At 38.6% G+C, this 13,236-nt stretch overlaps 2 protein-coding genes across 5 annotated transcripts in view; one reads left to right on the top strand and one right to left on the bottom strand.

The window, feature by feature from the left end:
• Nucleotides 1-1,430, bottom strand: part of atg5 (ATG5 autophagy related 5 homolog (S. cerevisiae)) — a 48,067-nt gene extending 46,637 nt beyond the window's left edge. For 2 of the 4 annotated variants that reach the window (XM_005739187.1, XM_005739190.1), the window contains exons 1-2: nucleotides 1,366-1,430; nucleotides 771-929 (exon numbers count right to left, since the gene is read on the bottom strand). In XM_005739187.1, the coding sequence (XP_005739244.1) occupies nucleotides 771-878 (108 nt within the window). In that variant the 5' untranslated portion in view covers nucleotides 879-929; nucleotides 1,366-1,430. Of the gene's footprint in view, nucleotides 1-770; nucleotides 930-1,157; nucleotides 1,206-1,365 lie in introns of those variants that run through there. The other 2 variants (XM_005739188.1, XM_005739189.1) reach the window with 2 other exon arrangements.
• Nucleotides 1,431-1,673: 243 nt separating this feature from the next.
• Nucleotides 1,674-6,092, top strand: dctn3 (dynactin 3 (p22)). Its single transcript, XM_005739186.2, has 7 exons — nucleotides 1,674-1,851; nucleotides 4,228-4,312; nucleotides 4,636-4,722; nucleotides 4,889-4,972; nucleotides 5,184-5,242; nucleotides 5,340-5,399; nucleotides 5,626-6,092. Exons 1-7 carry the CDS (start codon nucleotides 1,750-1,752, stop codon nucleotides 5,710-5,712), a joined length of 564 nt encoding a protein of 187 aa, XP_005739243.1. The 5' UTR covers nucleotides 1,674-1,749; the 3' UTR covers nucleotides 5,713-6,092.
• The last annotated feature ends 7,144 nt before the right edge of the window (nucleotides 6,093-13,236 follow it).

Raw genomic sequence — 13,236 nt, 5'->3', positions numbered from 1 at the left:
ATATAGATAGATATATATAGATAGATATATATATAGATAGATATATATATATAGAGATAGATAGAGATAGATATATATATATAGAGATAGATATAGATAGATATATATATATAGAGATAGATAGAGATAGATATATATATAGAGATAGATATATATAGATAGATAGATATATATAGATAGATAGATAGATATAGATATATATATATATTATTTTGAGAATGGTCAGCTACAGGGACTGTACTGAAAATGAGAGCAAAAGGAGCTTTGAGTTCAACGCCACTCAAAGCCAAAGCAAAAAAAGCAACTGCAATAATGTCTGGCTACCTGGAAGTATAAAGAAATGTAATTTTTGCAAGCAAGAACAAAATGTTTGAAAAACACTTTGTTAGATGATACTTAGAACTACACCTATAATCTATGTAGGTTTGACTATTTCACTAATGTTTTCGATTCAGGTGAGACCACAGCCTGGTCAGCTACACCTCCACACTGAGGTAGTTAGTTCCTTCATTTTGCTTTGACAACTCTTTTACATCATTCTTATCCTAGAACTCCTTGCTGCTGAGTGGATCCTCGGAATGCTTATGAATATGGGTCATGTACCCTTCTGTAAGCAGGCTTACAAAAGTTAAATAAGAGGCTTCCTTCTGACTGTGTTGTCTGAAGGACTTCCTTGAAGCATGCTTCGTCAGAAAGCATTAATCTCCAAAAACAAAAGTTAAGTCAGGCCTAGATTTTGCATCATGTTAAATGAGAACAACTGTACTTACATAATAAGCCTCGGCTTCCCTCTCAGTAACCTCATCCTGGTTCAGAGTGAAGCAGGTGGGTATCCGGCCGAACCAAACGTCTCTCAACACGTCCTTGTCATCTGCCATGCTGCTGCTCCCAGTGGCACATAAAGAATGAATTCCCCAAACAGATGCCTGCTTCAGAAGAGATAAAACCGTCCTACTGTCAGCAAAAGATCGGAGCATGGCTAACAAGCAAACACTGACAAAACTTTCAGCATCCAAACGCTGAACCTCAGTTCAATAACCAGTGCAAGTTAAGCTAGCACCACGTTGGCGCACTTCAGGTTTGAGTAACTTAGATATCTCTTAAGTAAATTGCCAGTGAAGTTATTTCTAGGTTACAGTTCAGTGATAGGTCGCTACCTATCTCTTAGACCTCCAAAGGAACTCCAAAATTGTCGAACTACGCAGCTGTAGAGCAAAAACTGATGTTAGCTCGAGGGCTAAGTAGGCTAACTTACCCAATGGAAACATAATAAAGAAATGTTTAAAGTCCAATTACAAAGGTACTGATAATATTTCCCACAGACAGACATTCTTACACTGTGAGAAGGAGATGGGGGAGCCTTACTTTTTAGTCGATATTTTGTAGATATATTGAATGGAAAAGGGGCCTATGTTGTCATTCCCCCGCTGACACCGGAAAAACAGCAAAAATATCCAATTTCCCGCAAAACAGCGACCACTGGCGACCGCTATTCTTACTAAACCAACTACAGAAATATACCAAATGATCTGCAATTTTACGTTGAAAAAGACACTAAAATTTTAAAAATAAATATTAAATGCTTAAAGTATATTAAAGCGTTGTAGGTTTTGCATCCATCCCCCACCAAATAGCCGAGTGGTAAAGAGAACCGGGGGCGACGCATCATCAGTATGCGACGGCCCTTCTCAACTACGTAGCTCTCCTCCGCCTGTTTGGGATCTGTTGTGTTCATCGGCAGCTCCGGGAATGGATAAAACAACTGAGATGGATAACCTGGAAATGCGTCTCCGGGCGCTAGAGAGTCGTATATATGGCGAGAGAAAGAACAAGAGTGGAAAACCTGTAAAGGTTCGCTTATATTATGTATATCTGTATATATGCTAGTTGTTAGCTTTGCGGAGCTAACGTTGGTTGTGAGTAAACGCCCTTTTTTAATTTATACACTAGAATGTCTGTGAAGGTTCTCAGTCATCCAGGTCATCGTAGTCAAAGGAGCTTGCAAAAAAAAAGAAGCTCCTTTGACTATACACTAGAATGTTAGCAGAAGTTGTTTTAGTTGTTCAATTTAGTTTCGCACAAATATGAGAAACTTACTTTCCTGCCCATCAGGAAGCTATTCCTTTATTTTCATAACTGTTGGTTATTTAGCTTTCATCTGTTTACATTAAAAAAGCTGTGCGTTGTAACCTGGTTTTTGTGGCGCTGTGCTTTTGTGTCTGTTCAACTTAATCATAATCAACAATACAATAGTCTGACACGGTTAAACGAAGAAACCTCGGCTAGCTAGTGATGAGATGCTTTTTGAGGCGAGGGGACTCAGCAGGGTATCATGTGATCTGGAAAAAACACTCTGGCTTACAAAGAGGCATTTAAGTTGGTTTGTTTTCCACTAGATTTTGTCATTCCAAAGGTGGAGATAGTGCTACAGTGTGCTGTTAGGCTTAATTTACTTTAAATTCAAAGATTTAAGAGTATTATTGCCATCTCAACACATGAGGTAGCATAAGAGGGAACAAAACTAAGGAATGAGGTTCCTGTGAGCTAAACGACTAAACAGTAATACGATTTAAAATGCTTTCTAAATTTAGAAAAACAAAAGGTATCATATATCTACTGGAGAGAAGGAGAATGAAAGTCATAGGAAGCATGACAGAATGCATGTATGTGAATAAGGAGACAGGTGTCATAGGGAAGAGCAGGGGTAGTGAAGATGGACGAATTTACCCATGGTTTAGCCATCCAAAGTAACAGACATTGCACAAGAGAGGTGAAGAAGAGAATGCCTGCTTTTTCTGGTCCTGATGCTGCACAGCCTGTGACATGAGATGTAATACTTCTTTCCAATGGTCATCTGTGGAAACCATTATCCAATATGTACTGCAAAAAGCCAAATAAGACCTTAAATGTAGTAATATACAGACTAGGGCTGCCACGATTAGTCGACTAGTCACGATTATGTCGACTATCAAAATCATCAACGACTAATTTAATAGTCCACGCGTCGTGTGAAGCTTTGTAAGATCCCAAAAGACACAGGAATAAGTAGGATTTGAGAGTGTAATAACGGGCTGAAACAGAAGCTTGCAGCACTGCATGTACAAGGATGCCAGCTGCCGTTAAACCCCAAAGAAGAAGAAGAAACTGTGTCCCAGAATTCATAGCGCGGCCCTGCTCAGTTTCCAACAATGGCGGCAGCTAGTTAGTTTTAATATTACTCTTATTATTCTTTCTGGGTCACAAAATAAACGTTTAACATATTTTCAGGCGAGAATGTGGGTGTGTAAACTTCAAATATCTGCTCGGTTTATCAAGACAACACATATTTGCAAAAGCGTCCTGACATTTTCGGAGACGTCTGCTATCCACTAGCTCGATAGCTAGCCGGGGGTAGGCTCACTAGAGCCGGTGAGAACACCGGACTCCCGGCAAATCGTTTTCAAACCCACCGCCGTCTTTCGCTACTCAGGTTAAACATGTAATATAAGTCACTTAGATAACTTAAAAATGTTATTGTTTGGCTTTTTTTAGTATTTTATTTGTTCCTGAGTAAATCGGTTTGGCTGAGATTAAAGTTATAGTTTTTACACAACTGAATAAACGTCAAGCAGACAACTGATTATCAGAAGTGTGCGATGCTCCAGAATTTACTCCGGTGTCCTGTTATATTTTAGATAGCAAGGAGCAGACGGTTGAGTTTATTAAACTTCACCGAAACAATCTGCAGATTTCATTAAAATTGAATAAACTATCATCTTGTCTTTATTTTTTAGTTGGCACATACACTTAAAGCTGTAAGCTAATGATGGTTATATAGGAGCAGATGCATGCTGGTGCAATAAGCTGTACCTTGTACGTCCAATGGATGCCTGATCTGATTAGTCAACTAATCGCAAAAATAATCTGTGACTAGTCGACTATCAAAATAATCGTTTGTGGCAGCCCTAATACAGGCAGCATATGTTTAGCCTGCATCGCGCTAATTCTCACATTTCTTTTAGGATAATAAGATTCCAGTCCTCATAAGCATAAGAAGAATTTTTTTTGTAAAATGCCATTATTATTTTTTATTGGTACCTTCTGTATCTCCCAATGTCATATAAACTCTTGCATGTATTTTATGTGCTAGCATACTCCCCTATACCACACCACCAAAAAACAAAAAGCAACAACAACAACAAAAACCCTTGCTATCAGGATGATAACCACTAACTTTTTCCCCTGCAGTGTGCAGAGTCATTGGCCAGGATTCAGGCCGGTCTGACCAACACAGCCAATAAGAGAGAACGAGTAAAGATTCTGCACAAGAAGAGTGAGTCACACATTCTGCCAATCTCTCAGCCCCTACACTTTAGATTATTGGCTTGTTGTATTTTTGTGAATATATATTTTTAACATTACTCTAAATTAGCAACTACTTTATACTGATGTGGTTATTCATATTATAATACCTTTATAAACTGATGTGTTTAGTAATGTGGCTACTGAAAATTAAAAACTTGAAAGGGCTCTAAATTTCTGTGACAACCTTTAACTTTCAAGACACCAAATGTTCTTGCAGAATTTTTTTCTTTATTTAGATTTTAGACTGAGTCTATTGAACTTTAAATCATGCTTATTGGTGTTGTGGTGCAGTTGAGGACCTCTTAAAGTACTTGGACCCTGAGTTCACAGACCACATCACTGTGCCTGATGCCATGAAGCTGGAGTTCATCCTTGCAGGTAAGAACTCTTAAAAGTTCAAATGAAAACTAATATTACTGAGGCATACACAGGCATTAACTTTAATGTCGATTGCTATATGTGCAAATTGTATTGGTATTAAATTTTTTATATATATTGTAAACAAGTAGAAGCTGAATCCATTTCTTGCTCTGTCTCTTTGCAGAGGAAGACTTCTTGCTTTCGCAGGCTGCTTTACTGGAACAGGTCAGCAACCTGCAGCCACTGCTGGACAGCACCTACATCAGAGGTGAGTTTCACTTTGTAGGACACATTAATACCCAACAAAACAATGTCTGTTTTGTTGTTTTATATTCCTGGCATCATTTTGGAGGGATCTTATGCTTAGTTTTGTTACCTACGTTTAGCCAGGGGTTTCAGCCTGTTTTAAATGGGTGATAGATGTGCCTATTGTAGTACTCAATGTTTTACCTCATCAGGTCTTGTTTTTTTGTTCACAGATGTACCAGAACATGCCACCAAGCTGCAGCGCTTATCACAGATTCACATCAAACAGCAGGTAGCCCTTTCTTTCTTTCACTTTCTTCCCCATCTACTCCTGTGGGTTTGTCTCTCACTAGGTTTTATGTGTAAATATTATTCTGTTTGTTTTACAGGACCAAAGTGAGGTTCAGTCACAGGAAGTTAAGAAGCTTTTTGAAGAATACAACAAAATGGTACACTTCAATTTTTAAATTCCAGTGATTATGAGAACAAAGCTATACATATATTCTTTGGGTAAACAAAATGTAATAATCAATCAAAAACATCTTAAACTTAATTAGCAAACTACCAAAGTTTTTTATCTATAGCTACTTTGGTCAGTCATGGAAAAATTCATAATACACAAGTTGTTGCTGAGATAAAGCTCCACCCACTGACAGCTGACCTCTTGATTGCCAGATGTTCCTGTTGTCCAAGCAGTTCACCCAGTGGGATGAGACCCTGAGAAAAATGGAAGAGGCCAAAGGAATCCGACCTGTGGAATAGTGATTGTCAGCATACGTTCAGATGACGAAAGTGGAAAAACACTGCACTGTGGTGGGAGTGTCAGATATGCGAGGCAACGGCATCACCACATTTCTTTCTTATTTTCTTTCTTTTTTTTAACATTTAATTTATTTGAATTAGGTGATATAACTTTGATAATCTAACCTGATGTAAGAAATCCTCAAAAGTGTAAGAAACAGTACATTAACAATTCCAGAAATAGTCACTGCAGATTGTAAAATATTGAAGGCAGGTTTGTCTTCCTGCTAATGCTGGTGGTTCCAAACTGACACTCATATTGGAAGAAAATGGGTTTCCTGTAACCGTTTATTTGTGGATGAATTCACTCCTATCATTAAAGTTGTAGTTGTTATGCTGTTTATTGTCAGACAAAAGTACTTTACTTGTAATGTATTCCTGTCCTCCTTACTGTAGGCATGTCACAAGACTTAAATTGCTCTTCCCCCAGTTCAAAAACACACACCTAGTTACTTCCCTCTGGATGCTTCTTGACATGACTTATAAAACCTTAAATTAGCTTCAGTATTTTTTCCAGTATTTGGTTTGAACAATTTCATTATATCTGATTTATCTTATAGCAAATAAATGTTGATAAATAAATATGACTTTTTGGGGGGATATTCAAAAGTGTTGCATGTTGTGTGTATATGAGTCTTACAACAGAATCTGGATCTGTTTAGGTCTGTTTGTGCATTCTGATGTTTTGTCAGTTTCTAATAGGTTACTCAGCCATTTTTCACATTTTCACAGAATAGATGAGATTGGAAACTTGGAAATAATTAACCACATCAAGAAGCAATATAATATTGTCACTGTATGTTTACTCCAAAACAACACTGAACACCTTAATACCTATGTGCTTTACAAATTGAAATGGCATGACTGACTGAACATTGACCAAGAATTATTTTTGCTGCTGTCTCATGTAAGGCCAGAAGTACAGCACTTTTTATTTTGTTCGTAACAGCTCAAAGAAAAGGTGAGACTATTTTTTACTCGTTGAATATTGCGCAGCATAGATCAAGGCACATAATATGTTGCTTACTAAAATTGAAAATTATGTTTCAGTTGGTTGGCTCCAGTGTTTTTATATGCTAATAGGTCAGTTATTCAGTTATAAGATCAGTCTCAAACCAAAAATTCATTTTGTTCCCTGAGTTCTGGCAAGAATGGCCCAAAGGAAGGTAGCTGCTAATTCTAATGAATATAGAAAGTATGAATTGGAATTTTATCAGGTATGTTATGCTATATATAATCAAAGGTTGAAAAGAGAGTGGCAGAAATGTAACTAAAGTTTTATGAATTATGTGTTTGTGGCAGCTAGATAGCATAGTGGGAACATTGGCTGTATCCCAATTCAGGGTCTGCAGTCTTAAAGCACGCAGCCTCAACGATCCTCAAGGGCCGCATACTCAAAGACCGCTAAGGCCGGAAGTGCGAGGCTTGTGAAATGGGACGGTCTAGCCTCTGTTGCGCTGCCCAGGTTGCCTAGCAACCATGACACTAACAGCTGGAAACGTTTCATACAGCTTTGTTTGACAGAAATGAAGGAGAAAATCTGTTGTTCATTTGTTTCTTTCTTTCTACATGAGCTTTGATCATTCTCTGTAAGATTAAGCTCAGCTATTGAACGGCGTATATTTTAAAGTAAAGGCTTTAAAACCAAGTTAGTACAAACGTCACTAATGTCACATAACTTTGCCGACATGTGGCCAACAGTAATGTTTTAATGTTCTGCGTTATTAAACATTTGCACATAAATAAGTGACATAATATTCAGTACTTAAAGTTTACTCTTCGGCCGCCCCTCATCCGCCGTTTTTTTTCCAAAATTATCCACACCCACCACCGCGCTATGCATTCTGGGATATGTTGGGCCACGAAGTCTACACTGCCACAGCCTTAAAATTCAGGGAAATGAAGGACGCATTTCAGGGCCGCATTTCGAGCAGCTGTGACGTAATCGGCCTTGAAATGCGTATTTTAAGGCTGCAGACCCTGAATTGGGATACAGCCCTAGTTTGCCTTTGGAAATTTAGGTTGGGGCTTTGACGTGTGTATCCAGTAAAGGTCCCCAAGCTAGGCATCCCATGCTACCCAAGCCTACCTTGGATATGTGCATGATATGTAATCCATCCCAGACCTCGGTCGCTTAACAAGGTCCGCGTCAGATATAGAGGAAGGGAGAATTCAATTCAATTTTATTTATATAGCGCCAAATCACAACAAAAGTCGCCTCAAGGCGCTTCATAGGTACAGAGAAAAACCCAACAATCATATGAACCCCTAACAGTATAGTGCAAGAAGCTGGCAGGCAGGCCATACATGGAACACCATAACCAAGTTGAAGGCTAGCTGGCTTTAGTGTGCAGGAATATCTGTGTCGACGTGTCTTTGAAGGATGTGGCTTTGGCCAGTAAATAGCCTATGAAGTGCTGCTCAGGTCACCAAGTAATCATCACACTAGCAGCTAGAAAAATTTTATACAGCATTGTTTGACAGAAATCAAGGTAAAAAAAAAAACGTATTACTTTCGCTGAGATCCTTTATTGTTATGTGATGTATCTGAAGCTGAGAGACTACGGACCGTAAAACATGACTTTTTTAACATTAGCTAGTAAATAACCGTTAGCTAATGCAGTTCATGAGACAAGTGTCACTCTAAAATGGACATTAAATTTAACATATCAATATCTGAAATATATTTATTTCAATATTTATAGCTGTAAAATTTAAACCAAATACTGAGCTTTACTTAAAATTCAAGGTGCATTTATTTCTGTATCAGAATCAGAATACTTTATTAATCCCGAAGGAAATTATGGGTTACAGCAGGCAGCACGCTAATGGCGCATGCGCACTTACAAAGGAACCTTCTGACCTGTTTGTTATCAGGGTGTTTTTGTTCGGCTGCAGCCTTGAGACCACAGCTGGTGCTGAAGTGGTAGCCGCATGAAATGATGGTGGTTTTTACTTTAGTACGAACAACTCATGTGCATTTCAAAGCTGTTCTAGCAGTCCGACACTTGTCTCTCAATCTCCTGTTGGAGAGCCGTGAGCTTCTCCATGATGTTATCAATCTTCCCAGATGGTAGTCGAAAAGGAGGCACAGGTGTGACGCCGTCTTCGTCTGGTCCTGCGGTTGCCACACCGCCGTCAGAGCCAGCTCGACCCGTTCCGCCTCGTTGCCGCCACTGCCACCCGCATGGCTGGCCACCTGATTTGTTTTGTCTGCGCCGCCATTGCCGCGTGCACAGTCGGCCCCCAGAACTGTTTCCCCGTCATGACCGTTGCCGTCTACATGGTCGACCCCCTGAACTTTTTCGTGGACTCGTGTTGAGATCCGCTCTGGTTTTGTTTGGGTCATTTCTGTATTCCTGGACTTTTGGTTTCTTGGACTGTTTCTAGGTCTCCAGTGTTTTTTGGTTTTTGACCCGTTTCCCTGACCTCCAGTGTTTGTGTTGCACTGTTTTTCTTGTGTTTATGAACTACTCTGGACTCATGCTCCTTGTTTTCTGTTTTTGTTTCGGTCCCTCCTTCCTGGACCCCCTCCGCCCTCCCTGGTTTGCTTATTTCATTATTTTTTTGGTATTTCATTTTTATCAATTAATTTTAATGTCAGCAGGTGGTATCACACTCAAACAGATTGAACAGTGGTAAATCCATGATTTAAATCTCCTGTTCCACCACATCCCAAAGGTGCCCTTGGTTTGGGATCTGGTGAATGTGGAGGTTGATGGAGTTCAGTTAAGTCATTGTGATGTTTAAGAACCCAGTTTGACATGATCACAGTTTTGTGATATGGTGCATCATCCTTCTGGAAGTAGTCATCAGAAGATGGGTACACAGTGGTCATAAACGGATGGACATGAATGGTGGAAGTTCGAGGAGAGAAGTAAGCAATTAACTAATAGGAGAAATTATGTTTAATGATCAAACCAAGTTAACTGATGAATCCCTGAGATTCTAAATCTGAATGTAATTTTTTTGCAATGATAGGGAAGATTAAAACACAATCACTTGTGGCTCATGATGTGTATTAAAGGGTTAAAAAAACACTGTAAAAGCACACAGACGGTATTATTTTTAGGGTAATTGGTTCTACAATAGAAAATGGTCTTATGCCATTAATTATGCCACAAAATATTTTTTTCATTGTAAATAGCTGTCTATACTTAGTGAGACTGTAGAACTTAAAGAAATAAACATATTTTTTATTTTTAGTAATTGCTCGTATTTACTGTTAAGATATACCGTTTTATCAAACAGTCTGAGCTTGTTAATATAAAAATAAATTCACGGGAATTTTCACAATAATTCTAACAATGTTTTGACATATTTTTAAAATTAAAAGCACTGTATGTTTTGAGTTATTAACATACAGTTGTAAATTGTAAATTCAAATAAAAAAGCTGGAAAGATTGTCATTCATACAGAATTATTATGCAAATTGTAGGGTGATTAATTGTAGATAATGTTAAAGATTTTTCCTGTTGTTTTCGAAGACAATGTGCCATATTACTGTAAATGTATATATTTTCAACATATTAGCAGTGTAAAAGTAAAAGGAAATCACCATTTGTCAATATACAGAAATTTAACATAAATATTACAATCATTTACTCTTTTTGATTTAATGGTAATTTACCGTTGCCATTTTACGGTTATTTGGGGTGATTTTTACGTACATTTCTTACTTTGTAGGGTTTATTTCTTGGATTTCGCACAACCCAGGAACAAATCATGAATACATAATGGGCTTGGATTTACGAAATTATGAATGAAATGTGCTCTATTTGGAAGCAGAGGGCGGGGCGGCGGGGGATTCTCTGGCTGGCTGGAGCAGAGTCTAATAACCAACTCGCAAAATAAAACAAAAATAAAACAAAATTAAAACAAACCAACAAACACGAAAACAGCAAACATTATGATACAGACTTATATCTGCACCGATGTTTTTTCGAAATTCTATACGCGAAAAGTGAGCACGAGAGCCCTCGGTGCGTCTGCGCTGCTGAAGTCAAAGTAAACTTTATTGTCATCTCCGCTACATACAGTCCAGTATATAGAGAGACGAGACGACGAGGCTCCAGTTACAGCAGTGCAAGTAAACGAACAATAAATATTTAAGAGTAAAAAAATGAATAGGCCTATACACTTTAGGACTAGGGGTAAAGGGATCAACAACAATTTAAAATGTATATTTTATATTTTGTTGATTTAAAGTCTCACAAACAACCTGTTTTTAAAGTTTAAAAAAAGAGAAAAGAAGAGGAGGAGTGTAGTTACTTCCTCAGTCGCTAGAGGCCGGGATTGAGCCTGCCTATTTGCCTGACGCGCTGTCAACTTTACGCAATAATGCGAGAGGTGGAATTGCTTGCTTGTTTATTAAAGTGCTTGAAAAGTTTACAGAGCAATGTGATCGGCTCGCGATTAAAACTCTTAAAAAATCACAGGCTCTAATGCAACAAGGGGAAACTCGTTGTGCTGCGGTCAACAAAAACTACGGCTACCCAGCCCTCATCTCTGTCAAAATCAAACCAGTGAAAGACTGACAACGCCCTCTTAATGTCACCGCTAGCACCCAAGTGACTCCCATTACGCATCTGTTGTCAGCGTGAATTGTTGATTTGTCCTGTTCTCATTGTATGACGAATTATGATTTCTGTTTAGTAGCCATTTGCATACTATGCATACTTTCTCTCTCTTCATTTGTGTGTGTGTGTGTGTGTGTGTGTGGGGGGGGGGGGGGGGCAGAGGGAGTGTTCGCCAGGGGCCCAAACGGGCTAGGACCACCACTGCATGTCCCCACCAATAATTTAATCTCTTCGAGTGAAGAAAAACAAACCCGATAGAAAGAAAAAAACCATCTGTCAACGTCTCATTCACCCAGCGGTGCAGAAAGACTTAAATTACGTTCACTACTGGAGTCCTACGTCATGTGACAAATATGGCCAATGTGATTGGCTGTGCCTTTCAGGGAGCTCTGTTTAGTTTTAGCAGCGGCAAACCTGCGCTGCGAGGACCTGCAAGGAGGAGAGGAGGATGGCAGCAAAAAGGAAGAACCTGGATATAAAAAAGTATTTCGGAAACTAACTGCAAAACAGGCAGCACTATTAGTTTTCTCAGTCTCCCAGAGTAGCATTTCTAATTTTTATTGAAACTGTCAGAGAAAACGGCAGCCTCGCGCAAGCCCGGATATTAGTTTACAGAGGCTGTTAGAATTATATGTCTAACTTAAAATGTTGGTGACACAATAATTTCTTCCTAATGGTACTGACATATTCATAGGGTTAATTTTTGAGACAAAATATCATGAGGTAGTCATGATTTTGCAAATATTCCACCTTGTAGTGCAGTTTGCACAAATTGTTTTAAAAATGCACTCACCCTACAAACATTACAGATGAGTCAAGATCTGCACAAATTGACAGAAACACTGAAGCAGCTACACATTTTATTCTTATTGTCATGTATGTCCTATTTGTCAGGTGAGAGAGAGATGGTGATACAAGATCACAGGTGGAATTGGATGATGACTTGGTGGTTCATTACTGTATTTGAAGCACATGTGTGACTGCATGTATTTGGAGTGTCTCACTGTTATTCATCAGGTGACAGAGGCAGCTCTGCCATGTTGTAGCTCAGACAGAGGTGAAGCGGCAAAGTCACAGGTGATGATTTGGTGCTATAGATTAACTAGTATTTATTATCATGACAATTGTTAGGCTGCTGATATAAATTGATTCATTAGTGTATATTTGACAAAGAATCTGAATTGACATGTCTCACTTTTTATATGGCACGAATCCATGTGTTATTTTATCAGGTAGCAATATGTCCTAGTGCAGTCAGAGGGGAAGAGCCAGGGCCAAAGGTGATGCACATCAAGCACATAATAATAATTTTAATCTGAGGATAAAATGCATGTACTGAGACTGAAAGAAGCTTCAGTGCTCTCAGAAGACTAAAAAGATGGCTAAGGTCAACAATGACTCAAATGAGATGAAACAATGCTGCTGTATGTCCACCAGGAGAGACTGGACAGTATAGATGTAAAACAAATATGCCAGCAGTTTATCTCAGTTAACGAGAGGAGCAGGCATGTGTTTGGCTCCTTCACATAGTGGACATTGAGTTGTTGTGTGGGGCACCAGTAGTCCATGTCTGTTGCTGTAACAGTAGTTCATGTTTAGAATAAAATATCCCAGCTCACTGATTTGATCGGGGCAATAGTGCCTAAAATGTTGTATAGTTTTGCTGAGAGATCTTTTGTGGTAATCTTAGAGGAGTAGTTTTATGGACAAAAACCACCAGGTCTTTCAGTGTTCCCTTAGTGCTAATGTATAAGAAATGTTGGTGTAATATAACGGAACTAATTTTGTTAAGTCCTTAAATTCATATTCTTTTATTGTCATGACTGTATTTGAAGTTATTTTTATGTTTGTATGATACCTGATTTATATGGAATATGGCTGAAGTGAACTAAAGCCTAAAATACTT

The sequence above is a fragment of the Pundamilia nyererei genome, unplaced genomic scaffold (genome assembly GCF_000239375.1).
Source record: "Pundamilia nyererei isolate P.nyererei 1_Seehausen unplaced genomic scaffold, PunNye1.0 scaffold00090, whole genome shotgun sequence".
NCBI lineage: Eukaryota > Metazoa > Chordata > Actinopteri > Cichliformes > Cichlidae > Pundamilia > Pundamilia nyererei.
Note: the sequence above shows the minus strand (reverse complement) of the source record. Positions and strands in the feature narration are given on the sequence as shown.

Coding starts and splice junctions, on each gene's coding strand:
- dctn3 (XM_005739186.2), top strand. CDS start 1,750: ATGGATAAAACAACTGAGATGGATAACCTGGAAATGCGTCTCCGGGCG. Junction 4,723..4,888: donor GCTGGAGTTCATCCTTGCAG/GTAAGAACTCTT, acceptor GTCTCTTTGCAG/AGGAAGACTTCTTGCTTTCG. Junction 5,243..5,339: donor AGATTCACATCAAACAGCAG/GTAGCCCTTTCT, acceptor TTTGTTTTACAG/GACCAAAGTGAGGTTCAGTC.